At 34.7% G+C, this 23388-nt stretch overlaps 4 protein-coding genes and 2 pseudogenes across 5 annotated transcripts; 4 read left to right on the top strand and 2 right to left on the bottom strand.

Moving 5' to 3' along the window:
- Positions 1–115: 115 nt before the first annotated feature.
- On the top strand, positions 116–2242 carry LOC103831426 (annotated as a pseudogene).
- A 301-nt stretch (positions 2243–2543) lies between these two features.
- Positions 2544–4419, top strand: LOC103830521 (interactor of constitutive active ROPs 4). 2 transcript variants are annotated; one of them, XM_009106321.3, is made up of 3 exons: positions 2544–2805; positions 3131–3182; positions 3314–4401. In XM_009106321.3, exons 2-3 carry the CDS (start codon positions 3166–3168, stop codon positions 4260–4262), a joined length of 966 nt encoding a protein of 321 aa, XP_009104569.1. In that variant the 5' UTR covers positions 2544–2805; positions 3131–3165; the 3' UTR covers positions 4263–4401. The 2 variants fall into 2 exon arrangements, with proteins under 2 accessions (XP_009104569.1, XP_033132167.1); XM_033276276.1 differs by lacking the exon at positions 2544–2805 and adding an exon at positions 2832–3034 and having other exon boundaries at positions 3314–4419.
- A 701-nt stretch (positions 4420–5120) lies between these two features.
- LOC103830520 (B-box zinc finger protein 22) lies at positions 5121–8010 on the top strand. Its single transcript, XM_009106320.3, has 3 exons — positions 5121–6933; positions 7074–7493; positions 7569–8010. The coding sequence occupies exons 1-3, from the start codon at positions 6751–6753 to the stop codon at positions 7830–7832; spliced, it is 867 nt and encodes a 288-aa protein (XP_009104568.1). The 5' UTR covers positions 5121–6750; the 3' UTR covers positions 7833–8010.
- Positions 8011–9291: 1281 nt separating this feature from the next.
- Positions 9292–11544, top strand: LOC103830518 (protein trichome birefringence-like 42). The gene is made up of 5 exons (XM_009106319.2): positions 9292–10066; positions 10421–10592; positions 10678–10856; positions 10937–11095; positions 11189–11544. The coding sequence occupies exons 1-5, from the start codon at positions 9786–9788 to the stop codon at positions 11484–11486; spliced, it is 1089 nt and encodes a 362-aa protein (XP_009104567.1). The 5' UTR covers positions 9292–9785; the 3' UTR covers positions 11487–11544.
- Positions 11545–11700: 156 nt separating this feature from the next.
- On the bottom strand, positions 11701–15385 carry LOC103831425 (F-box/LRR-repeat protein 13). The gene is made up of 3 exons (XM_033276274.1): positions 12660–15385; positions 12228–12368; positions 11701–12106 (listed from the first exon to the last, which is right to left on the bottom strand). The coding sequence occupies exons 1-3, from the start codon at positions 13602–13604 to the stop codon at positions 11915–11917; spliced, it is 1278 nt and encodes a 425-aa protein (XP_033132165.1). The 5' UTR covers positions 13605–15385; the 3' UTR covers positions 11701–11914.
- Positions 15386–15501: 116 nt separating this feature from the next.
- On the bottom strand, positions 15502–22180 carry LOC117126919 (annotated as a pseudogene).
- Between the last annotated feature and the right edge of the window lie 1208 nt (positions 22181–23388).

Below are 23388 nucleotides of genomic sequence, written 5' to 3'. Positions count from 1 at the left end.
AGAAATCTATAATCATTCACAGGAATGGTTCTCACTAAAGTTTGTTCTAATGGCTTTATTTATATGTAATGCTCTGTCTTTGTATACTTTTTGTAGGAAGAGCAACGAGTTATAGAAGCCAGAATAAGGATGATGCAGAATGAAAAGCAGGATTATGAAGATAAATTGCAGAAACGTCTGGAATTATGTTCCTCTAGTACAAGCGCAATTACTGGTGAATTCGAACACTGTTCAGCTGCAGGTCGGTTTTGTGTTAAATCTTCAAATCAGAAACATATGTTTATCATTTTGATAGGCTTCATTTTGTGTGCCTTGGTTTTTGCAGCAAAAACCATCAATTGAAGAGTTAATGGTCATGGAAGCAATATGGCTCTCTAATCAGGTAACGATTGTTTTGTTTTGTTAGCTGTCTAATGAACTTTGTACCTCTCGTCTCAAATTTTCAATTTTCATGGCCTTTTACTTTATATTCTAACACAGGAAACATGGATGCAGAGTACTTCGGACAGTGAGGATATGACACCTTTAAGGCAGTATGTACCAGAAGAAGATCATAGCTATGTTTCTTTGTCACCACTGGTGGCTTCCCGTTGTAGAACCAGCAACGCCTTCTTTATCATCTGGTGGTCTTGCTTGTGCAATCGCCGCACTTGCTGAACGTCAGAAAATGGTTGGTAAATCCTCTAATCACAACCACAACGTCAACGTTTCTTCATACAATATGCTTCCTGGCAATTACGACATCTACTATGACATAGAACAAGAGACAGATGACATTGACAACCATTGTCATAATAATCATTACCACAACAGCAACGAGATGGGAGAAACAAGGAGCAACAGCTATGTAAGCTCTTACATGAACGGTGAGAGTTTCCACAACTTTCCACCTCCTCCTCCTCGGGTCATTGCTTCAGAGAGTTTTTAAGAGCAGATGATGAGGGCTATGGCTGTTTCTTTGGCTGAGGTTCATGCCACGACAACAAGTGCACCAACTGAAGTTACTTGGCAATAGATAGGGTAGTAATGGAAATTCTCATGGGTTTGAATCTGATGATTATTATCACTTCATTCATATAATGTTTGTTCGTATGGGAAGAACAAAAAAAAAAGAACAGAATTTTCAGTTTTAATAGAAAAAGTTTGTTTGTTTCAAGTGCCTCTTATGTTATCATATCTCTATTGTTCTTCTGTTGGATCTTTCATAGACAAATAGTGAAGATCACATGTGTTTTGTCTCTTTGATACTAAAAGAGTGAGAAGAGAAAGTCAAAATTGGAGACATACAATTTTCCTAAGGGTTTAAGCCTTTTAGGGTTTTCTTGTCGACATGTATTTTATGGTTCGTTAAGGTCATAATTGTGACGATAATTTATGATTAGCAATTAAACAATAACATATTCGAGTCATAATATAACCAACATCATCATCATAAAAACAAAAGTTAAAGGTGGCTGTTACTAGTTAGTTGCTACTTACTCTCTCACAAATCATAGTGGCACGTATAATTTACATACATATTGTTTTATAGTTTTAAAATATATTAACTTTTACTCTTTCGTTTTTGAAAAAGGGCTTTACTATTAACTTTTATTTATGTTATGGTTTACTCATACTTAAAATATAGCCAACCGGTCGTTAGTAATGGTTCTATCTTGTGACATATTTGAATGTAACGTTTTTATGGGAGGGGGAGAAGGGTTTGAATATATCCATGGCCATTTTTTTAGAGCATTTCCAATATCATTATATATTTTACTCTAAAATTGAACGAAAAATAGTGTAATAAACAAAAATATATAAAAAATTACTCAATAAAATGCTTTTACACAATGTTTGTGAAAATTACCAAAACTTAATATATAGTATGATATGGTAATGACACTGTTATAAATCTCCAAACTCTTTTTTTGTGGAAACTTTTTTCGTGGAAACTTGAAAGTGCATTATTTTATTTTTCAAATATTTGTTTATGAAGCTACATATCAAAAAAATTTTAAAAGAGAACGTTGGAATACATAATTTTATTAACAATATATATAGAAAAAAGTTTGAACTTTGTGGAAACCGACAAAAGAAAAAAACAATGTCAGACCTATTGATGAATGGGTGCACACATAAAATGTGGCAGAATTTATCAGATATATATATATCTAAATTACTACACCATTTCTTACTTGTTTTCATAAGAAAAGGTTTAGAAAAGTAGACATAAAATAAATGTTTCAAATCCAGCTCCAAATTATTAGATGCTATATGTTATCACATTGTTACAATTATCATTTCATATAATTATTTTGCATAAGATACTTTATATGTCATGTTTGTATCACTCAAAATCAATCATGCAAAGGATGCGGAATCATAATGTAATAAAAGTGAAAAGACATTATGATTACAGTGTAAATGTGGGACCTAACCCTCCAAGACAGTAAGATTACACTTTGGTCCTTTTCATAACCAATGGTCTTTTTTTTGTGCAACCACCAATGGATTAGCTTTATTTCAAAATCTTCAAACGTCTCTCTTATTCTTGGATTGAGAGAAGTGCCTCGAAATAAATCTCCACTCTCTCTCTCTCCTTCTTCACTCTCGCTCTCAGAAGTCAGAACAATAACAACAAAAGCTATACGACCTTTTATCTTTTCTCCATATTTTGAGCTTTCTTGTCTTTGTGTTCTTGTTCTTATTAACCAAAGTAATCAAACCTGAACATTCAAAACATTTCCTCTTCTTTCTTATTAACTCCCTCGTGTTCACTTGCAAACTAGTCATATTTCTACATTCTCTTCATCTTCTTCAAAGGTTAGTTTCAACGTTTTGACTACCTCAATTTTTTTTTTTCTGTGTATGAGAAATGGAACATAGTAACTTCTCTATAGAATCTTGTAATGCGATTGAGTGAGTGAAAGAAAAAGTTATGACTTTACTTTTATTTACTGTACACACACTTCTCTGTTTGACTTCGATGGTGAAGTCATCTTTAACAAAGATACTCGCACTTGGTTGCGCGTGGCTCACACAATTCTTACATGTGAGTCGTGCGTCCAAGTAAATAAACAAAGAAGAAGTTCATATATATATGTATAGCTGCTTTATTCAGAGGAATTAATGCTTTAATTTTCATCAGATTATAAACCTTGGAGACTCTACAATTTGAAAATCATGATGCCAAAACCAAGGTAACTAGTTTTAACTTCTCCAAGAAACTTTCTTATTTTGGAATTGTATTTGAAATCGGTTGTTGGTGTTAGTTTCTATATCTGGCATGAGTTAACTTCCAACCGTTTGTACCTTCTTGTGATATGAGTAGTGTTAGAGGAGGTTCAGAGTTGCCTCAGAGGCAATCTCCAAGGCTGAGGTTATCATCAACAGTTTCCTCTGCTCCGCATAATCTCCACCGTCCAATTACAGACAGGAGTCCAAAGCTTGGTCCTGACCGTAGATCTCCGAGGAGTGGTGGGCCTCACAGTGATCCGTTGGCTCAGAAGAAGCTTGGAAGTCGCATCTCTGGCTTGGAGTCACAGCTAGGACAAGCTCAAGATGAGTTGAGATTGCTCAAAGAACAGTTATCTAAAGCTGAAGCTGCCAAGAAACGTGTTCAAGAAGAGCTTCACAAGAAGAGATCCAAGAAACCAAACCCTAATGCTCTGGAGAGAGACGACATTCCTGGAGATGGACGTCAAGAGACTGATGTCTTCGAGGTTCTTCCTGTTGAGAAAGCAAAAGAAGTTGATGATGAGGAACACCAAATCAACGTGTTGAAAGCTAGACTCTACGACCTGGAGATCGAAAGAGTATCACTCAACAAGGAGAACGAGAGCTTGAAGGATCAGTTGAAGAAGACAGGCTCAGAAATGTCCTTCGCAAAGGCTAAAGAGGATGAGATAGCTTTGAAAGTGAGTCAGATTAGGGAAGAACTGGAAGAAAGTAATGAGAACACAGCGCAGCTAAAGAAGAAGCTTGAGTCCGTGGAAGAAGCAAAAGAGAGTCTAGAAGCTGAGATGGAGAAGCTGAGAGTGCAAACCGAGCAATGGAAGAAAGCAGCAGATGCTGCAGCTGCGGTTCTGTCTGGAGGAATGGGGATGAATGGTGGGTTCTCAGAGCAGTGCGGGTCAATGGAGAAGCATTTTGCAGGGCGGTTTGTGGGATCACCAGGAATGGCTGCTGATGATTGGGATGATGGGTCAGGAAGTGGGAAGAGGAAAGGTTCAGGGATGAAGATGTTTGGTGACTTGTGGAGGAAGAAAGGTCAGAAATGAATAAAATGTAGCGTGTGACTCAAGAAAGCAGTGTGCTTTTTTTTTTTGTATTTGATGGGATGATCTAAGTGATGTATGATTTTTCTAGTAATGAATGAATATTTCTTAGCTTAAGAGATCATAAAAGTTTAAAGCTATCCAACTCATTTTGTCAAAATCTTAATTTGTATAATTACATTTAATCAATTTTCAAACTTCTCAAGTATTTAAATACGCAGATGATCTGATTTTCAATATTTTTAATGAATTTTCAAATTTTCAAACATAAAATGATCAGACAAGAAACATAAAATTCTAAAACATCTTCTCAAAGTAACTATAATTAAACTGGAAAATTAGTTTTTAACACCAAGAGCCAGTAGTAATCCTATGCAAAAATACTACACTTGAAATCTATGGTTTTTGAACCCAAAAAAAAAATCTCTGTTTCTAAATAGTGTGTGACAAACAAATGAAAATAGTGAATTCATCTTCACTACTTAAAATTTACAAGAATCTTTTTAAATATGGTTTCTTGTTACTCATGTTTCAGAAATTATATAACAAATTAATCTTATCAAATTTGGAAAACAGTTAATATTTATTTTTATTCATATATTTGTTTCTTGATTTATTTCTTCGTTTTATTATTTTCATAATATAGTATTTGGGTAACTGGGCCACTTTAATAAATTTTAGCTGTGATGAATTTGCAGTTACGCCAGTTAAGTTGAATATTAGTTGGGCCCAAATCTGTTGACGTTTTTCAAGCTTAGAGCCTCTTAAAGAATCAGAGGGTCTATGGAGGTCGCTCAACCAGAGGCGTGCCTACAGTGTATTGAAAAAGGCATTCGCCTCAGGCCTTCGATTAATATGACTGTTTTTAGGGCCCCAAAATTTAAAATAATTTCTAGTATAGTGGTTTAAACTTATTAAAAAAAATATTTTTACGAAAATTAATTAACTCACTTTTTGAATTCATGTATTTTTTTCTATATGACATAATATATCATATTTACGTTATAAACTTATTCTTTTAGAGTATTAAACTTGTGTATTTGGTGAAAATAATATATTATATTAGAAAATTGTTTTTATTACGGTTATAAATAAATTTATTTTTAAAACTTGCCTTAGGCCCCTAAAATTCTTCGCACGGCACTGCGCTCAACATCTTCATTCTTTCAGACATTTTCTTGTTTCAAGGCTTTAGTCAAATCAGATCAAGATACTAGATTTGGTAGGTTTGTTCATAGAGTTTAGAGTTAGTACATTGAGAGAGACTTTCGAGCCACTTGTGTATAGATATGGTAAAGGTTCTTTTGGTCCGAAAGATTCGTTGATTCTTGAATCTTTGGTGCCTTGAGAAGTTTAATTGGAGTAGCTATCTTTCTCAAACCACGAACGTGGATGTATCTGATCCTCTTGAATTAAGAGAAATAATATCGATATCATCTAGATTTTTCTCTTTATCCGTGCAAATTGTTAATTTTGGTGAAATATCTTTTTTCAAATGGGACCTTAATGATTGATTGATGTTCTTCCTGTTAATCATACGTGTATTAATATAATCTTGATATCATATGATGGGATATTTTTCTATAAAACATTTCGCTATCATGTAGATTTTAATGCATGAACCGGGACAAACTTTTATAAGTAAAATAAATTAAAAAAGATTCTTCCTAAAAGTGGTCAAAATGAAGTGGTAGACTGATATTATTCTACTTGTATAGTTGTATCACTTTCATCTTATATACTTTTTTTTGGGTTCAAAATTAAGCTATGTAATTTGAATATCGATTAATTTTTATACCAATAATTTTCCTTTTCATGCTCAATTTTGGGTTAAATAGGTTGAATCAATTTACATGATATTATGTATATTATCGACCTCATCATTTTGAAACAAAAGATCTTTTGAGCATGAAGTTCACGACAATTCAAGTGATGGAGAGATGAGCTTACTGGTTAGGCTTGGCGCAGCCTTTGGTTTGGGACCTAAGCTCTACAATCTTTTGCTAATAAGCCTAATGTACAGCTTGACACAGCAGAGATGGTCTCCATGCAATTAAGACACTTAACGTGTATACACATTGTTCACTCATCAGGCTATAGAATATTTTCTATTCGACCCCACCACTTTGTAAGTTATACACAAAGACCCTCTTCTTTTTTTTTGAAATACAAATCCTCCTACCGCCACTATTTATTATCTAATTAATATAAATGATATTTTTCCCTTTACGACTTATCCAGAATCCAAATGAACAGATTTGTAATTTTGTTTGTCAGAAAATTTATAAATAAAATCCAGTTTGACTAGAAAAATATTATTATCAAAAAATTTCTCCTTTCGGACAAAGGCCTCGAGGAGACAAAACTGAAGTCTCCGACATCAATCCTTTCGAGTGAATAAAAAAATATAAAAAAACAAATCAAATAAACGAAAGGAGAAGTTTCGTTTCTTCGAGACCTTGAATCGTTTAGAAGATTTTGGTGATAAAGGATGAAGATTCAGTGTAACGTCTGCGAGACGGCGGAAGCGGCGGTGCTATGTTGCGCCGATGAAGCTGCGTTGTGTTTGGCTTGCGATGAGAAAGTTCACACCGCTAATAAACTCGCCGGGAAACACCAGAGAGTCCCTCTCTCTGTCTCTTCCTCTTCCAAACCCAAATGCGATATTTGTCAGGTCTGATTCATCTCTCTATGATCTCAAAGTTTGATTTTTTTTAGGTGTGAGAGGTCTTGTAATGATTCAATGATTGTGTTTTCTTTGAAAAGTCTGAAAAGGCCATGGACCAGTTTCTTAGTTGATTTGTAATTTGACAGGAAGCTACTGGATTCTTCTTTTGTCTGCAAGATAGAGCTTTGCTATGTAGGAAATGTGATGTAGCAATCCACACTGTGAATCCTCATGTTTCAGCTCACCAGCGGTTTCTTCTTACTGGGATTAGAGTTGGTCTTGAATCTACTACGGACACAGGTCCTTCTACACCTTCCAATGATGACAAAACCAACGAGAGGAAACCACCTACATCTGAGCCTCAGAAGTTGGACTTAGATCATCATAATCATCAGGTGGGTTTACCGGAAACTAAAGTGAGTGATCACATTTCTACAAAGCTTCCTATTGCAAGCAGTGGATCAGCAGCTACTGGAAGCATTTCTCAGTGGCAAATAGATGAGATTTTCGGATTAACCGACTTTGATCAGAGCTATGAATACATGGAGAACAATGGATCATCTAAGGTAAACATATTAGTGTAACAAGTAAAGATTGGTCATCGTTTTGGCCATATTGATTCATCTTTTTTTTTCTTGCAGGCGGATACTAGTAGGCGAGGAGATTCAGACAGTTCTTCAATGATGCGGTCGGGAGAGGAAGATGGAGAAGATAACAGTAACTGTTTGGGAGGAGGTGAGACATCATGGGCAGTTCCGCAGATTCATTCTCCACCAACAGCTTCTGGTCTAAACTGGCCTAGACATTTTAACCACCACTCGATGTTTGTTCCGCATTTATCTTCTTCAACTCATAACACCGGTTCATCCCCTAACCAGAGGGTTGGGAAGCGAAGACGGTTCTAATAACTGCAACTCTCTATGTAGTCTCGCTTACAGTTACATCACAGTCAATGCTTAAGATTTCTCTCTAGAGGCTTCTTTACTAAAACTAGTCACCAGGAAACATTTCTCTATGTATCACAAAAACATTACACAGCATTTGTCAGAAATCAATTAATTTATTTTGCATTTTATTGAATTACTGAGATATATACATCCAATAAAGTTTTTGGTTATCAATACGAAAGAAAGTCATCAAGAGAAAGGTTCCAAGATATTTTGAAAGTTTTATCTAAAACATTTTGACGATTACTCTCCGCGGAAATATTATATTTTTTTTTATTTTCATAATTATCTTTCGAAATTTGACATTTATATTCTTTCACGAATATTTGATAAATCGTCATAGTAATTTGGGCCCATTGGGCTTTTGCCGCATTTTAGACCTCCTTGGATCGTTTTTCGACTGAAACGTTTTTTACGATTTTTTAGGAGAAATCACATCGATTTTATGAAATAGTGGAAATCAATCGTATAGTTGAGATAACCATGATTAAGTTAATCGTTATCATTTTATTCGATTGATTCAAATTCGTACGAGAAAATAAGTCTTTGCTAATTTTATCATAAAGTTTCAACAGTAACTCCGATCCGATCGAAATGAAACAAGACATAGTTTGATCGAGACTCGAAAGAGAGAGTTTCAGAGAGTGAGACGAGAGTGCATGGTGTGGGATTGATCCAGGTCGCCTGATGGCGTCTCGATCGATCCAACTTGAGGTTATCAGCGTGCTGATGTAGTCGTTGCTCGTGAGTTTTTTACTTAAGACTTTTTTGAAGTTATTTCGAAAAAATTTCTTTAAGAGGTGCGATCTTGGACGTTGATTTCGAGATTGCCGTTTTCTATCCCAACAAATATTGAATGTGTTCTTTAATCGTAAGAGCAATAATTTCTTACAGTTTCTCATATGAAAAACTATGCATGAATGAATATCTTATGGCTTTAAGAACTCCATCAATATTTTTTTGTTATTTATCAATTGGTTTTGAGAATTCTTCTGAAAATGTTATTAGAGCTCTTCACAGATATCTTAGAATTATTAAAATTATTATAATAACAATTTCTTTGGGTTGATGGTAATGGAATATGTTTTCATTATCTAAAATGAAAAACATTTTCCACCAAAACATCAGTCCAATAATCTCACCCACTGATAAATAGTGCAATACCTTTTTCATGAATCTCTGCTATTTGAATATGAAACATCATACCAACAAAAAAGAATGAAATGGCCATAGCTCCTATATGAACTACTGGGAAGATAGTGAAGAAGTTTTCTTCGAGACCTAACAAAAGATATAAACCTGAAGTGTCGTGAAAGACTAGGATGGAAACAAAAAGAAATGTACGGGATTTTAAGCAGTACAACCAAAATACTAAGACTTCTAGTTTTCCATGTTTGACATACTCAACAATAAAAACATATATTTTTACTTTCATATTCTGAGATAACTATAAAGAATTTTTCAATTAAAATGCTCTACGATTTTAATAGTTTCTCTGAGTAAGTTAAAATTCCCAGTTAATCATATGAAACGAAATTACACACCCTAAATGGAAGTTTGTTTAGCTGTTGTCCCTACCCAACCTAGATTTGAGTATATCTGAAAGACATGAATACCATGAAATCAAGCTTTGACTATACAGTTGCAGTTTTTGTTAACTAAGAGGTAAGCCTGCACTTCCATTTATCGTATTGACTGGATCTTCCCCTATAGGCAGTAAATCTCGTATATTTCATATTTAAAATTTTAAATTTTTGAGAATATAAAGTTTTCAACAAAAGGTATTATTTACCCAAAAACATAGATATTTGGCTATTTATGTAGTAGCCATACCGAGCACTAACGATTATAAATAGTTAAATACTCTACGTTACTAATATCATGTTACATTGTCTCTTCTAATAGAAAAAAATGAATTTCCATCAGGTCATACTTCTCCTTCTTCTTATTTTTCTTGTTGATTTATCAGATCGCAATGTAAAAGCTAATGCTAATTACAACGCAACTGGTTACGAGGATGGGACATCAAAGTGTAACATTTACGAAGGGACTTGGATTTATGACAAATCTTCTGGTCCTCTTTATGGAACATCGTCTTGTCCGTTTCTCGGACTAGATTGCCAAAAGTTTGGTCGGCCGGACAAGAAGTACCTCCACTACCGATGGAAACCGACCGGATGCGACATCCCAAGGTGATAATCACTTTCAGTTTTATCATCAAATTATACTTTTAATTTATGAAAAATCTATAGACGACGACAATTATTAGGAAAATTTGTCAAAACGGAACAAAAAAAACAACATGGTTGTCCTTTTGTTATAATATCATCTTTAAGTTGCTTGTTAGTATAATTTTTTCCATAACCCTTAATTAATCAAATTAAATATATTAAACACAATTTAAAAGTTTAATTGAATTTTAAAAAGTTTATAAAAAGAGAAAAAAATTACTAACGAGATCTGATTATATAGGGATGAAATCTGATTTTTTTTTTCTTTTGAAATCTGATTTACGTTTGGGTATTTGTGGAAATATTACGTGGTAGCTTCAACGGACAAGATTTCTTGACGAGATTCAAAGGGAAGAAAATACTGTTTGTGGGAGATTCACTAAGCAAAAATATGTGGGTGTCGCTAAGTTGCATGCTTCACGCGGCCGTTCATAACGTTAGTTATAATTTCATGCCCGATAAGTCCCTCTCTACGTTCACCATTCCGGTACGTAATTCAACCGGTTTATTCCTGGTTATTTGATTCGTGTAACTAGAACGACTAATTCATTATTACATAAAATTTCTTATAGGAATACGGAATATCTGTAAATTTCCTGAAGAATGGGTTCCTGGTGGATTTGGTAATGGACAAAACAAGAGGATGGATACTGAAACTGGATTCGATCAGTACCGGAAACCAATGGTTGGGTTCAGATGTTGTCATCTTCAACACTTTCCACTGGTGGGGTCACACTGGTCGTGCTAAGACGTAAATACTAATTAAACAACGATCTTGTATTCAGTTAATCACATCATATATCTTAATCTAATGATGATAATATGATGTAGATGGGGCTATTTTCAAGTGGGGGACAAGGTAGTGAAAGAGATGGATAGAATGGAAGCTTTCAAGATTGCTTTAACAACTTGGGCTAAGTGGGTTGATCAGAACATTGATCCTTCAAAAACTAGGGTTTTCTATCAAGGCGTTTCTCCTGTTCATCTAAAGTTAGTCTACAATTGCTATCTCTCTAATAATCATAGTCAACTAATTAGTTTATTGAAATACTTATTGTTTCCCTTTCCATGCTTAATTTGAAGTGGGTCTGATTGGGGTGAACCTGGGAAGAGTTGCTTGGGAGAGACGGAACCAGTGGAAGGATCAAATTACCCCCACACAAACGAAGGTGAGGATATAGTGAAAAGTGTGATCCGAGGGATGGCTAAACCGGTGAGTCTCCTAGACGTGACGACTATGACGGAGCTGAGAAAGGATGGTCACCCTTCTATCTATGCCGGTGGAGGCAGTAAGTTAAATGACTGTAGCCATTGGTGCCTCCCTGGACTCCCTGATGCATGGAACCAGCTTCTCTATACCGATCTTCTTGGAAATGTTTAGTGTTTTCTTGGAGGTCTAATAAAATAAATAAAAATAAAAGTTCTCATGTTTCAAATCTCTCGTTTTATCTATTGGATGCTGCAGAAACAAAAGGGTAACTATATAACTGAAGTAAAATATAATTCTCTTACAAACTTCAACACTTCAATATCATCATAAACTAAGAAGAAAGCCATGAATGATACTGATTTGACTGATAAATATGATTAATGTCTTACGAAATGCAACACTTCAAAATGTCATCATAAAACTAAGAAGAAACAAATAGTTCACAGAAACTTAATTAAGTACTCAAAGGACAAACTTGTATGCTGATTCATTGATGATATGATGGATCATCAGAGAGCACGACAACTTCACATGTGCTAGAGAGTCTTGGCATCAGAAGGAGTTCGTTGAAGATGAAAGATCTTTCTTTCTTTAAGGAATCATCCAAGCGTAAGGTTAGTTTCTTGAGGCTTTGTGAGTTCACAAGTAAGTAACCCACTAGTTGCATCTCCAAACTCCAACGCATCCCCTTTGAATGGCCTTTCTATCTCAACATACCTGAGAGATGGCAGGACACGCGGACGTCTGGGAGAAACAGTGATTCCCACCTTGACGTGATTTTGGATAGATCCCTGCACGTACAATACAACCGAGTGGACGAAACACATGTTCCAAAATAAGATACTTCACCTTTTAATTAGCATATTTTAAGATATCAAGTTTAAGATATTATCTAGATAATATAATACTCACCAGGACAAGAGTTGTTAGATTCGGGCAGCTCTCAAGAAAGACCGGCAACATTTCCCAGACGTAGCCGTCTAAATTGACACGCAAGGAAGATAGGTTATGAAATACCGGTAACTGTTCATATCTCGAGTATTCATAAATGACCTATAACAACAAAAAGTACGGAAAGACTGTTAGATGCGATCATTTACTTCACAGGCTAGGTCTCGGGTTCAAATTCAGGATGGTTCAGCTAGGATTACAGTCGGTTATGGGTATCGCGAAATGAAACACTGGCTTTGAGCTTCTAAAAAATTTCGAGTTAACAAATACATAACATATAGACTTTTTAATTAAATATTATTTTACTAATTGTTTAAGGACCCAAAATTTCAGGACCGGCCAACTAAATACATATAGTTAATTTCATTAAAATAGATTTTGGACATAGGTTACCTCGAGAGTACACGAGGCGATGACCATATTATCAACCCTAGAGATCATGAGGAGAAAATTCTGAATCATATTTCTCTTTTGTGCATCATTTGGACAGAACCTCCTCGTGGAAGTCAAGTTAAACGCAGTGTTTATATGCACTCCTACAAGGGAAGCCGTATTCTCTAGTTTAAAACTCGCAGTTCGACCATCACTGAGCTTCAGATACTCAAGCATAGGGGCATCAATTTCAAGTATACGTTCATCATCGAAACTCTCGTCGCTGTCAACAATATGAATAAATGTCAACAGAGATTGAGAACGCACACGTAACATTGGTATATCATCACCGAAACTCCTCTCAATACATAAGTTTTTGAGAGATGGGCATTGTGATATGAACTTTTCTAGTGCCCATTCGTCGGTAAACTCAACAAGGATTAAATTTATATCTTTGAGTGAAGGTAAAGAAACAAGGTCGGGACTAGGCAAGGTTAGTCCAACGAGCTTCAAGGATACCAAGCTCCCACAAGTGTAGAGTGCTGGAGTCATCTCAAGTTCCCAACTCTCTGCTGAATCGTCCGTAACATCGAGAGTTTTGACTTTCATCCTAGAAACAGTGTCGAGCCAGCGCCTGACAAGACCAGTTTCAGGCTCGTCAGCCTCTGAATAATCGTACGTTACCTTAAACTTATGTAAGCATGTGTCCCTGTTGAAACTCAGAAAGCTATCGACAAAACTCACGAATGAGTCGTGCTCTGAAAAATCATCGTATTCCAAGTTAAGTCCAGGTACGTGTTTCCAGATATGGTTCCATCTGGTGGATAACGCACTTGTCTTAACGACTTCTTTGGTCGGAAGACTCAGGAGTACCTTGAATATCAAGCAATCTGGCAGATGGCTTATCCTATCAACTTCACCCGGTTGGTTTGTGGAACGAACACGTTTCACTCCATCTCCATCCATGAGCGCAGAGGAGATCAAGCAACGGCTTCTAAAGATTGACTATGCTGACAGAAAAAAAAAGATCGTCTTGGAGTTTTGTCTACACGTTCCACTTTTCTCAGCTGATGGATGTATGTGTTACCAAAATACATATATATATATACTAGTGGGTGTTATGTATTTCGCGCGAAAATTTGTATTTTTCGCGGGAAGATCTATATTTTCTGATTCAAAATATAACACAATTTTTCGTTTATAAAATATTTTTTGTTTATTTCTTTTTAAAATATATATTTATTTAATATTTTCTATAAAAATTAGTTAATTTATAGTAATAAATTATTGGATTCATAAAATGTTTATTAAAAGTTTATACATTTATGAATAAACATTAAATATTTGATATAGGTGAAAAATCTAAAAAATTATCTTTAAAAAAACAGAATTGAGTAACTTTTTTTAGCTCTTTGTTTCTTAAAAATAGAAATTTTACCTTTATGTATTTTGACTAATTAAGGGTAACAAATTTCAAAAATTGAAAAGATCTACTGAAAATAATTGAATTTATTAAGTTACTACAGAAAATATTGTTTAGTCAAAAATCTAATTTCTTAGTTTTAAGAATTTATATATTTATAATTAACACTAGATTTTTACTTAATACATGTATATGAGATAGTATGAGTCATGCTGAGAATTTCTCTATTGCAAAGATCCTTTTCTATAAATAGCCATTAATTTCTAAGTTGTAATCACTGAAATCATTTTTTTCTCATTTAGATTATACAAAACTTAAAATTAGAAGATAATAGGTTTAGAATTAGAAAATAATTACATTAAATTTTTTATTTTAACAGCCAAGTGAAATTAAAGATTGTTATCTTAATTTTTAATAGATTCAAATATGAGATAGCTATTCTGGTTATTATAAATTAAAAAACGAATATGGACAAATCTGGACAAGTGTCCTTCTTTTATCGATCAACAATTAGACTTCTCTCTTTATTTCTGTTTGGACTCATGATATTTGGGAGTTTATTGGTCCGGTCAATTCAGAAATTATCCAGGTATGGCCCATATAATATTAGGGTTTACTCTACTGGACCGCTATAAGCTCTCTTCCTCCCGCACTCTTAGTCTTCGGAGGGCTTATTGAATTAAGAATTTGAAAAAAAAATAGAGGATTTTGGATTTGGTGGAGTTTAGTTGAGTTTAGCTGAATTTTAAAGATTTTGATGGAACTTTTGGTGGGGTTTTAGTAGGATTCTTTTTTTAATAAAAAAAAGTGATTTAGTAAGATCTTTCTTTAACATATGAAAATATAATAAAATATTAAAACTACATATAAAATATCCGGATGATCACTGGTATCAAGTAACTGTCTAGCTTTGGCTGGATGGTCAACAACTCCCATCTGAATAAGCTATATCTTGAAAAAACTAAGCTTAGAGCCATAACATTGTTTGTCGATGAACGGACCATACACACGGCTCTAGTTCCCAGCTTATATCAAACAAAATACACTCTTTGGGACTGCGGTAACCAGCATGTGTTTTTTAAACACCAGGCAGAAATCTCTATCATCCTCTATCTTTCTTGGACTTATACTTGTTTACCATTGGACGACCTCTGTTGGATCTGTTAATGTTCAGATATATATGATGTAATCTCATTACTTAGACTCGATGCGTAGTATTTTTTTCGAGATGGAAGATGAAAACCTTAGTAGCTCAAGAATGACTGTGTAGCTGCATTTTTATGGTTCTTCCTTGATATTATAATGCATAGTGTTCATGTTCATTAAAAACTGATGCCATAAAACCAGAGTAGAGGTTTGAATAATTGTTATCTGTTTTTTGTAGAAGAGAAAAAGGAGAAGCTTTCTGAGATTAAGTCTGGATTGGACGAAGCTGATCTCTTGGTATTTCCATTTATTTTGCCTTGTGTGTAATTCTTTTTATTGTTCTTTTCTCTTAAAGAAACATACATAGCTTCTGTTTTTTCTTTCTTGTAGATCCTGAAAATGGATCTCGAGGCAAGAAGTTTTAAGAGAGTATAAATCTGATTTGAACCAATTGAAGAAAGATTTCAAATAAGATATTTACGAGCCGGTTCTTAGTTTTTTTAGTTAAAAGTCAAGACACAGTTTTTTATATTCCGCTAAGGACTCCATCCTAAGAGCATGATTATTGGGGGTTCTTAGGATATGGTTCTTAGCAGAATATAAGAACCCGTCTCTTAATTTTTAACTAAAAAAACTAAGAACCGGTTCTTAATTAAATATCTTATTTGAAAACATGTTAATATGAATGATCTTAAGCATAGCTTTAATCTTATAATTTGACGTATGTATGAAAATAAAGTATGAAACAAGAGCTTGCTATCGAGATCTATTTCAAATAGATATGTAGAATTGCGAATAGATCATAAACGTGATAAATTATTGCAAATTCACAGAGATTAAATATAGAGAGAAATAAATGCTTACCATTAATTAACCCCAGCTTTTGTTTTATTTATATGTTTTTAGTTTTTGCTTGTTAAGATGGCAAGTTGGAGCTACTAGTCCCCGTAGTATCATCTTCAACATCATGACTCTTCATAGGATTCCCCCTCTTCTTCTTCCTTTTCTTGTACGGAACTCCTCTTGCCTTGGCCTGTGAATCTCTCACTTCCCTTAGAAAAACCCTAATCCCGCCGCCGGCAAATGGGTTTCTCTCCGGAAACCCTCCGTTCTCCTCGTATGCTGCTCTCAGCCGTCCAATTAAAGCATCCAAACTCCCCCACGCTTGATGGACAGTTACACTGTCCTGCTGGTTCAACTTGTCCGAAGAAAACACATCCATGTGCATGAACCTTTGTCTTTCCAAACTGGTCAAGATATTGGAGGAAGTCTAGGATGTTGTTAGAGCTGCACTGAGAGATGTGTACTGGTGGCTGCTGGTTACGAAGGTACTGACAAAACGTGTTCCAGTCTCGACGTTTCTGTGATTCGTACCGGCTTAACGCTGGTGAATTAGGAGGTGGTTGTGGTTGCTGCGGCTGCGGCTGCGGCTGCGGTTGTTCAGACGTGGATCCTTCTGCTATGTTTTTGCCTTTGTTGCTAGGACTAGCCATGGCTTTGATCAGCTCTTGTTGAATTCTTGATTCGATGATGATCACTACATGACTAGGACAGATGCTTCGTAAGATTGTTTGTATGTATTTTAAGTCTTTGAAGGAGAAGAAGAGATTTTTTTTTTGGTAGATAAAGGAGAAGAAGAGATGAATATAGAGAAAGTATGTTAATGATAGTGGGGAAAAACTTTAGAAAATTCACTACACCAACAAGAAATAATTATATTATATTCTCACTTAAACTATTTGATGGGAACTGTAAAAGACTAAAACTAGAGTTCTATACAAAAAAAACTTCTTTTTAGCAAAATCTAGTACGTTCACTAAATAATCAACCTCGAATAAATCATTTTTATCATCAAGCTCGTTTTAGTTAAACATTAAGTCACGACTGATATTATTTTAGACCAAACAAACGTGTAAAACTTTTATTCAAAGAAAGAAAACATGTAACACGTAGATGTATATATAAATTAGGTAAGTAAAATGCAAATTACGTAGATGCTTTTTGGGATATCAGGTTAACTAATGATAGATTAGAGAGACAGGAGAATAGGAGATGGCCCATCAAATTACTAGGGTGCTTTGATATGTACGATTAGCCTTTAAGAATTGGTAACTATTTCAACTTTATTTAAATACTAGTGGTTTTCCGCGCTTCGCGCGGAGTTCTATATATTTAGTTGTTCGAAGTATCTATATCCAGTTTTGCAGTGTATGGAATTTGTATTGTTTATGTATATATGATTTTTAGAGTAGAGTATATGTTTTGTGATGTGCCCTTACTTGAGGTGTAGCAGTATACAATAATATATGTCTGACCATATGTTGTTGGCTTTTGCCATGTATTTGGCCTGGTTTGTTGGCTTCTTTGTAGTTTGTGTGTCAGTGTTCAGTGGCTCATTCGTGTTCAATTTGTATGTGTATGATTTAGTGTTTCTGTTTATAATGTTGTTTGTTCTTTTTGGTCTGTATTTCAGATTGATAGGAACAGACCATGTGTTATTTCTATAGGTGTTTCTTTCTCGCTTCTGGTTACGTCGAATCTTCCGAGTCATTTTGTTATATGGTTAACATTATATTAATTTTGTTTTCAAAAAAAAAAAAAGTTTTAAGTTAAGCCTTTTAAACAACCAAAAAGTCATTTTCACATATGACTGTAAAGTATAAGTTTAATTTATGATATGCAGATGTGAAGCCATGAAACGAAAAACTCTATGGGAATTGTACATCTACTTTTTCTTTCCACTGTTGTAGGGTGGATGGTGGCATAGTCCGCATATAACCACAGCCTCGTAGCTCTGGATTCTGTGGTCCCATAGTGGTTTTAACACAAATTATTTAGAAGCAGAGATGTCTTAAGTTGTGGGGAAAGCAATATTCTGCAGGGTACCTTTGAATACTCTACTGTGACTTGGTGGACCACGGGAGCATCTCATACTTTCCCGGGAACATTTTGCAGGTCTGATGGGTGGTCTCTTTTCCAAGGTATGGGTTTCTTAGCCATATGGTAGGAGTCAAAGTGTTGCTGCAGGGAAGGTTATGAATTTTGTTCTGGGAGGATATATTTATCAACCGGTTGGAAAACAGGTTATTATGAATCTATATATGAGTAGGAATATTTTCGATTTGTTCATGTTATTATTTTGTAATGTTTTCTCTTATTATTTGCCGGGCCCTACTTCTAATCAGTGGCGGATGTACGTTGAGTGGAATGGGGGCAGCTGCCCCCAGTAAAACAAAAATAATCAGTGTATGTTATTAAGGAAAATAGTTCTTGCCCCCGTACAAAATCATATATTTGCCTCCATTAATTTATTTTGTTTGTTCAGTCATTTTATATGATAATGCTTTTTAATTTGTAGAGTTTTGTGTCCATCAATATATAATAATCAAGTAGATTCACTTACTTTATTTACTAAGATGATTAGTATTACTTCATTATTTTTTATATTTTCGTACATCCCATATGATATTAGTACCGTATATATATATATATAATACTCGTCTGTACCAGCACTTTTTCTTTAAAATTTGTATGTAACGCTAAGAAAATTCTTACTCCAGGCCTTTTAAACCGCAACAATTAATTTTGCTAAAATAAATTACTAAGACTTGTAATTTTATAAACTACTCGGTAAGAATTTTTTTTAAAACAATCTAAAAATGATTCATCATAGATATCATATATATATATATATATATATATATATATATATATATATATATATATATATAAAACATGCTAGATAAATATATAATAACTAAAAAACTATTGCGGTTTATATAAAAAAATTAAAATAGATAATGAATTTTTCATTTTATATATATTAAATTATATATTTAAATAAATTTATTTATATATTAGTTAATATATTTTGCCGGGTAAAAGATATTTATGGATCCGCCGCTGCTTCTAATCGTTGCTTGCAATCGTAAGAAGCGGTCACGGAATGAAATGATATTGTCACACATTTGTGAAATATTGGTAACAACAATGTCATTCCTTGTCCAATATGAGATTACCGTGAGTTTATTGATTCCAAGTATAAACGCAGATATCTATAAAACTTTATATAGAGACACTGCACCAGCCATGTTTCATTGTAAAGTGTAAACCCATAACAGGTTAGTAAAGCCACCAAGCCGTGAATTATAAGAAGAATCTGATGTTAAGGGAGGCAGTGTGAAAAAACTTTATTATTCATTAACATTGCACCAACTATGTTTCCTTGTAGGTAAAGTTTTAAAGGTGGCAAAAAAGAACAGCTACTGATAGAAAATAATAAATGGCTTTTTCCCTTCACGCTTGTCCTCCGTAATTGTTTCATTCTCATCCGGAGACCCAGCTAAAACATGTTCAACAGGTGGAAGAGTTGGTCCACATCACCTCCTTCAGCAACAACTAACATTATTTACCCCAGCTGTTCCCTCAATGAATTCAGTTATCAGACCATCATGTATTCAGGTTGGTTAGTCTTCACAGCTCCAGCTCCAGACATGTCGTTACCAGGATGGTTATCACCTCCCTGCAGATAAACAGAAACAAACGTGTGCAACAGACAAGTAGTGGAGTTGAATTCAATAACTGTCAATAGTTGTCCAAAGTTTGGTTGGTGGTCACTGGTGGCTATCAAAGTAGTGGATTTGAATTCAATAGTTGTGTTTACATGTTGTTACCAGGATGGTTATCACCTGTCAATTTTCAATTAACGCATACTTGTCAATTCTGAGCCACATGTTCAAAACTGCAGTTGAAACGAAGCTGTCAATCTGCAAGTATGCCATTATACTTTCTGTGGTCTGTGTTCTGTGTCACGTCATTGAAAATGGTCTTGATGCCCTTCACTTCACCAACCAAAGAATAGTAAAAGAGGTAGGTATCATCAGTTTCGAGAATCTAATGGACAGACCTCGTAAATCAGTGTTAGTATTAGTTGTAGGAGAAACTGGTCATACGTACATAACCTAAACATCTCGTGAGGCATTAGGTTGATGGTTGCTGCTAGCTCAACGAATTTGGTGTGTTATGTGAATCCTAAGTAAACATGGCACTACAAAAGACTGTTCGAAATGAGCAAAACCAAACGTTAGAAACCAAAATATATGTATTTGTGGAAAGGGTTAGTCGGAGGAAAATGGTGCTTACATTCTCATCAATCAGTTCCCCGCTGGCCTCCTAGAACTTGAGGAGACAAACCTCCTCGGCAATGTTAGAGCATCGGTTCTCAAATCGGCAAGGAGAGTGTATGAATTCACCATCAGAATCGGTTGCTAGGAAATAGTATGTTTCTGGATCTCGTTTGGGTTGTACTGTGCATCATAAGAAAATCCGATATTTATAGCAGAAGTTTCCGCCGGTGGTTACAGTGGAAAACAAAGAGGTAGATCGAATTCTTCAAGTGGGAGGAGTGAATTAATCAAGGAAAAACTCGGAGTAAAGAATGGATTAAAAGATTGGTGAGGCGTTACAAAGATCAATCGGCGCTTTAAGTTTCTGTGTATTTCCGTCGGCTATGTCGCAGACGTAAGGAGAAGAAGCAGGAACAAACATAATGCCAGGTGGGCTACTAAAAGATGTTCTAGGGACTGGGCTAAAGAACTGGGTTCAATATGAATTTGTAACAAAAACCCAAATTCGAATAAGTGGTATTAGTGAAATGAGTTGTGCAGAAGTCAGAACTGCTCTAGTTTGGTGACACGTGGCGAAGAAAGCCCCACTCTCCTTGAGGACGTGGAGGAAGGAGGTTAGAGAAAACTCTAAATTATTATTATAGATTTCAGCCGATAGACCTATCCGATTATTTTCTCTTCATTTGATATGTACGATTAGCCTTTAAGAATTGGTAACTATTTCAACTTTATTTAAATATTTATTGCCATTTAAATTATAATCATGTTTCCATTCAGCTTAGCAATCATTGTCATAAATCGAATATTGCCGCACTATTTATGTGTAACAGAAGAAAACAATAATACTGGAAAGAACAATTAACACAATCAGTCAAAAACTGTTTTCTGTGTTACGCTGAACTTTCTATAACGCATGGTCCACTTTGAAATTTCAATGTATTCAAGTAATACCCGTAGTGAGAGCTGCAAAACGATACTAAGTAGTATACTATTTGATTCTTCTGAATTCATTGAAAACTGTATCTTATTGGGTTATATGTTTTTGAGTTTTTCTCCTAACCATTGAAAAAAAAACGAGCAATCAGTCTTCTGCATAGAAAACGGCCCCACGGCAAAATTTGGCAATCAAATCATCAAGGAAAAGAAAATATGAAATGTACAACAATATCGATTTGTCGCGACATTTTTAATGCAAAAGCAGTAGAGGCATTTTGCTCAAAAAAAAGGCATTAGACCACCATTAACGCGAGATCTTAGGAGAGGTGCTTAGATTATTTTGTAATTAAAGAAAAAGAAAAATGACAATTATCTGAAGCAGCGACGCTTAATTAGGAGAAGGAAGCGCCGGGTCTTAAGGGACACGTGTTACAATTAGAGAGAGTTTAGTCTGAAACTCCTTTCTCTCTCTCAACGAGCAAAGAGATGATTCACTACTCCTCTTCTTCTTCTCGGTTGATCTCCTCCTCAGCAACACCAAAGCGTCTCTCTTTTCTTCTTCTCCATATTCTTTATGTTTCATTCTTTCTTAAATCGAAAAACCCTTCAGTTATAATTGGATCTGTTCTTCAAGAAGAGGATAAAAGTCTGTATCTTTTCGCAGTGAATCCTTCTTCAGCAACAGGGTCTTGGAGTTTTCTACGAAATTTGATTTGGGTTTTCGTTTTTTAGGTTGAATTGGCAAAAAGGGTCCATCTTGTGTTCGATGATATTCCCCAGAGAGAAAAGGCGAAGACTTTTTTGTATTTGGGATTTTTGTGTTGTTTTGTGGGAGGGAATAGAGAGAGATGGCAGGTGAAGATTGGATAGAGCTCAAGTTTAAATTCGCTGATGGCCTAAAGGTAACATATGTTCCATCGTTATGTTTGCTTGTATAAAAAAAACTTCATATTCTTTAGTTCTTTTTTTTTGGTCTAACATTCTTTAGTTCTTGTTTCTGCCTTTCCATCATTTTCTTTGTTTCTGTAATGTTTTAATGTCTACCGAACGTTTTATTGGCTTAAGTTATTAGGTACTGAACTTTGTAAATTTGAGAATTTAACAGATAATTAAAAGGTTATACTGTGGCAAGAAGATTGATGACCGAAGTTGTGTATTGCTTTTCGCTGTTTAGATGTTTTGTAACCTTGTTTAGAATTTTCTTGCTGCTTAAGGTTGTGTTGGGACTGAAGTTTTCAAGTGTTTCTCTCTGTTTTGATAGACTCAGAAAACATTCCTAAGACTGTAAATGATGTGAAGCTCATCAATGCCGGGAAGATACTAGACAACAATAGGACACTGGCTGAATCAACGCTTCCCGTTGGCGAACTTCCCGGAATGGTCATCACTATGCATGTTGTTCTTCGCCCTCCTACTTTATACAAAAAGAGCCGTAAATGTTTCTTTGCCTTCCTCCTATGCTAATATAAAAGCAGGCTTCCTTTGATTCTCTAGTTGCTTGTGATTATGGTATTCAGATTCCAAACTTCCATGTTTTGCAAATGGTTTTATACATATATTCCTATAAATTTTATCTTAAATAAAACAATGCTTAATTTTTTTTAAGAATCTCAAAATAAGATACTTGCATTGGAGGACAAAAATTTAGAGGTATCTTATTTAAAGTTCTTAACACACATTTATTACTAAAAAATGATTAAGCACCCTATTGTAAAAAGGAAAAACTACATATTTGAATAGACTTGAAACAAGGTGTATTCTATATTTGTATTAGTTTTTTTGAGAAAAAAAATTCTTTGAAATTTTCTACACATATTAATATTAGTTTTTTTTTTTTGAAAATAGGCTTAACATACTAGTATTAATTAGTTGGTTGGAAAATAAACACAAAAGACTAAAGTGAATCATAAACCGCTCGCTGATTATTCATTAGGTGACATATATAATAATGCTGATAAATTTCGTGAAAACTCTATTACTTGATATAATCAATAGAAGTGTTGACAATGTTTTTTGATGTGTGTGACGAGAAGTGAGCAATCAGACATTTCTTCTCCTTCTATTCGTAGAAGAAGCCCAAAGACGTGCAATCTCGATCACATTTTTTTCTGACTCAGCC

This window comes from Brassica rapa, chromosome A07 (genome assembly GCF_000309985.2).
Source record: "Brassica rapa cultivar Chiifu-401-42 chromosome A07, CAAS_Brap_v3.01, whole genome shotgun sequence".
NCBI lineage: Eukaryota > Viridiplantae > Streptophyta > Magnoliopsida > Brassicales > Brassicaceae > Brassica > Brassica rapa.
Note: the sequence above shows the minus strand (reverse complement) of the source record. Positions and strands in the feature narration are given on the sequence as shown.

What these genes read in the sequence shown, in the direction of transcription:
- LOC103831425 (XM_033276274.1), bottom strand. Translation starts at nt 13,604, where the DNA reads ATGGATGGAGATGGAGTGAAACGTGTTCGTTCCACAAACCAACCGGGT. An exon ending in TCGCCTCGTGTACTCTCGAG is followed by an intron (nt 12,369 to 12,659) that starts GTAACCTATGTC and finishes TTGTTGTTATAG; the next exon opens with GTCATTTATGAATACTCGAG. An exon ending in ATCTAACAACTCTTGTCCTG is followed by an intron (nt 12,107 to 12,227) that starts GTGAGTATTATA and finishes TTGTACGTGCAG; the next exon opens with GGATCTATCCAAAATCACGT.
- LOC103830520 (XM_009106320.3), top strand. Translation starts at nt 6,751, where the DNA reads ATGAAGATTCAGTGTAACGTCTGCGAGACGGCGGAAGCGGCGGTGCTA. An exon ending in CCAAATGCGATATTTGTCAG is followed by an intron (nt 6,934 to 7,073) that starts GTCTGATTCATC and finishes GTAATTTGACAG; the next exon opens with GAAGCTACTGGATTCTTCTT. An exon ending in AGAACAATGGATCATCTAAG is followed by an intron (nt 7,494 to 7,568) that starts GTAAACATATTA and finishes TTTTTCTTGCAG; the next exon opens with GCGGATACTAGTAGGCGAGG.
- LOC103830518 (XM_009106319.2), top strand. Translation starts at nt 9,786, where the DNA reads ATGAATTTCCATCAGGTCATACTTCTCCTTCTTCTTATTTTTCTTGTT. An exon ending in ACCGGATGCGACATCCCAAG is followed by an intron (nt 10,067 to 10,420) that starts GTGATAATCACT and finishes ATTACGTGGTAG; the next exon opens with CTTCAACGGACAAGATTTCT. An exon ending in TCTCTACGTTCACCATTCCG is followed by an intron (nt 10,593 to 10,677) that starts GTACGTAATTCA and finishes AATTTCTTATAG; the next exon opens with GAATACGGAATATCTGTAAA.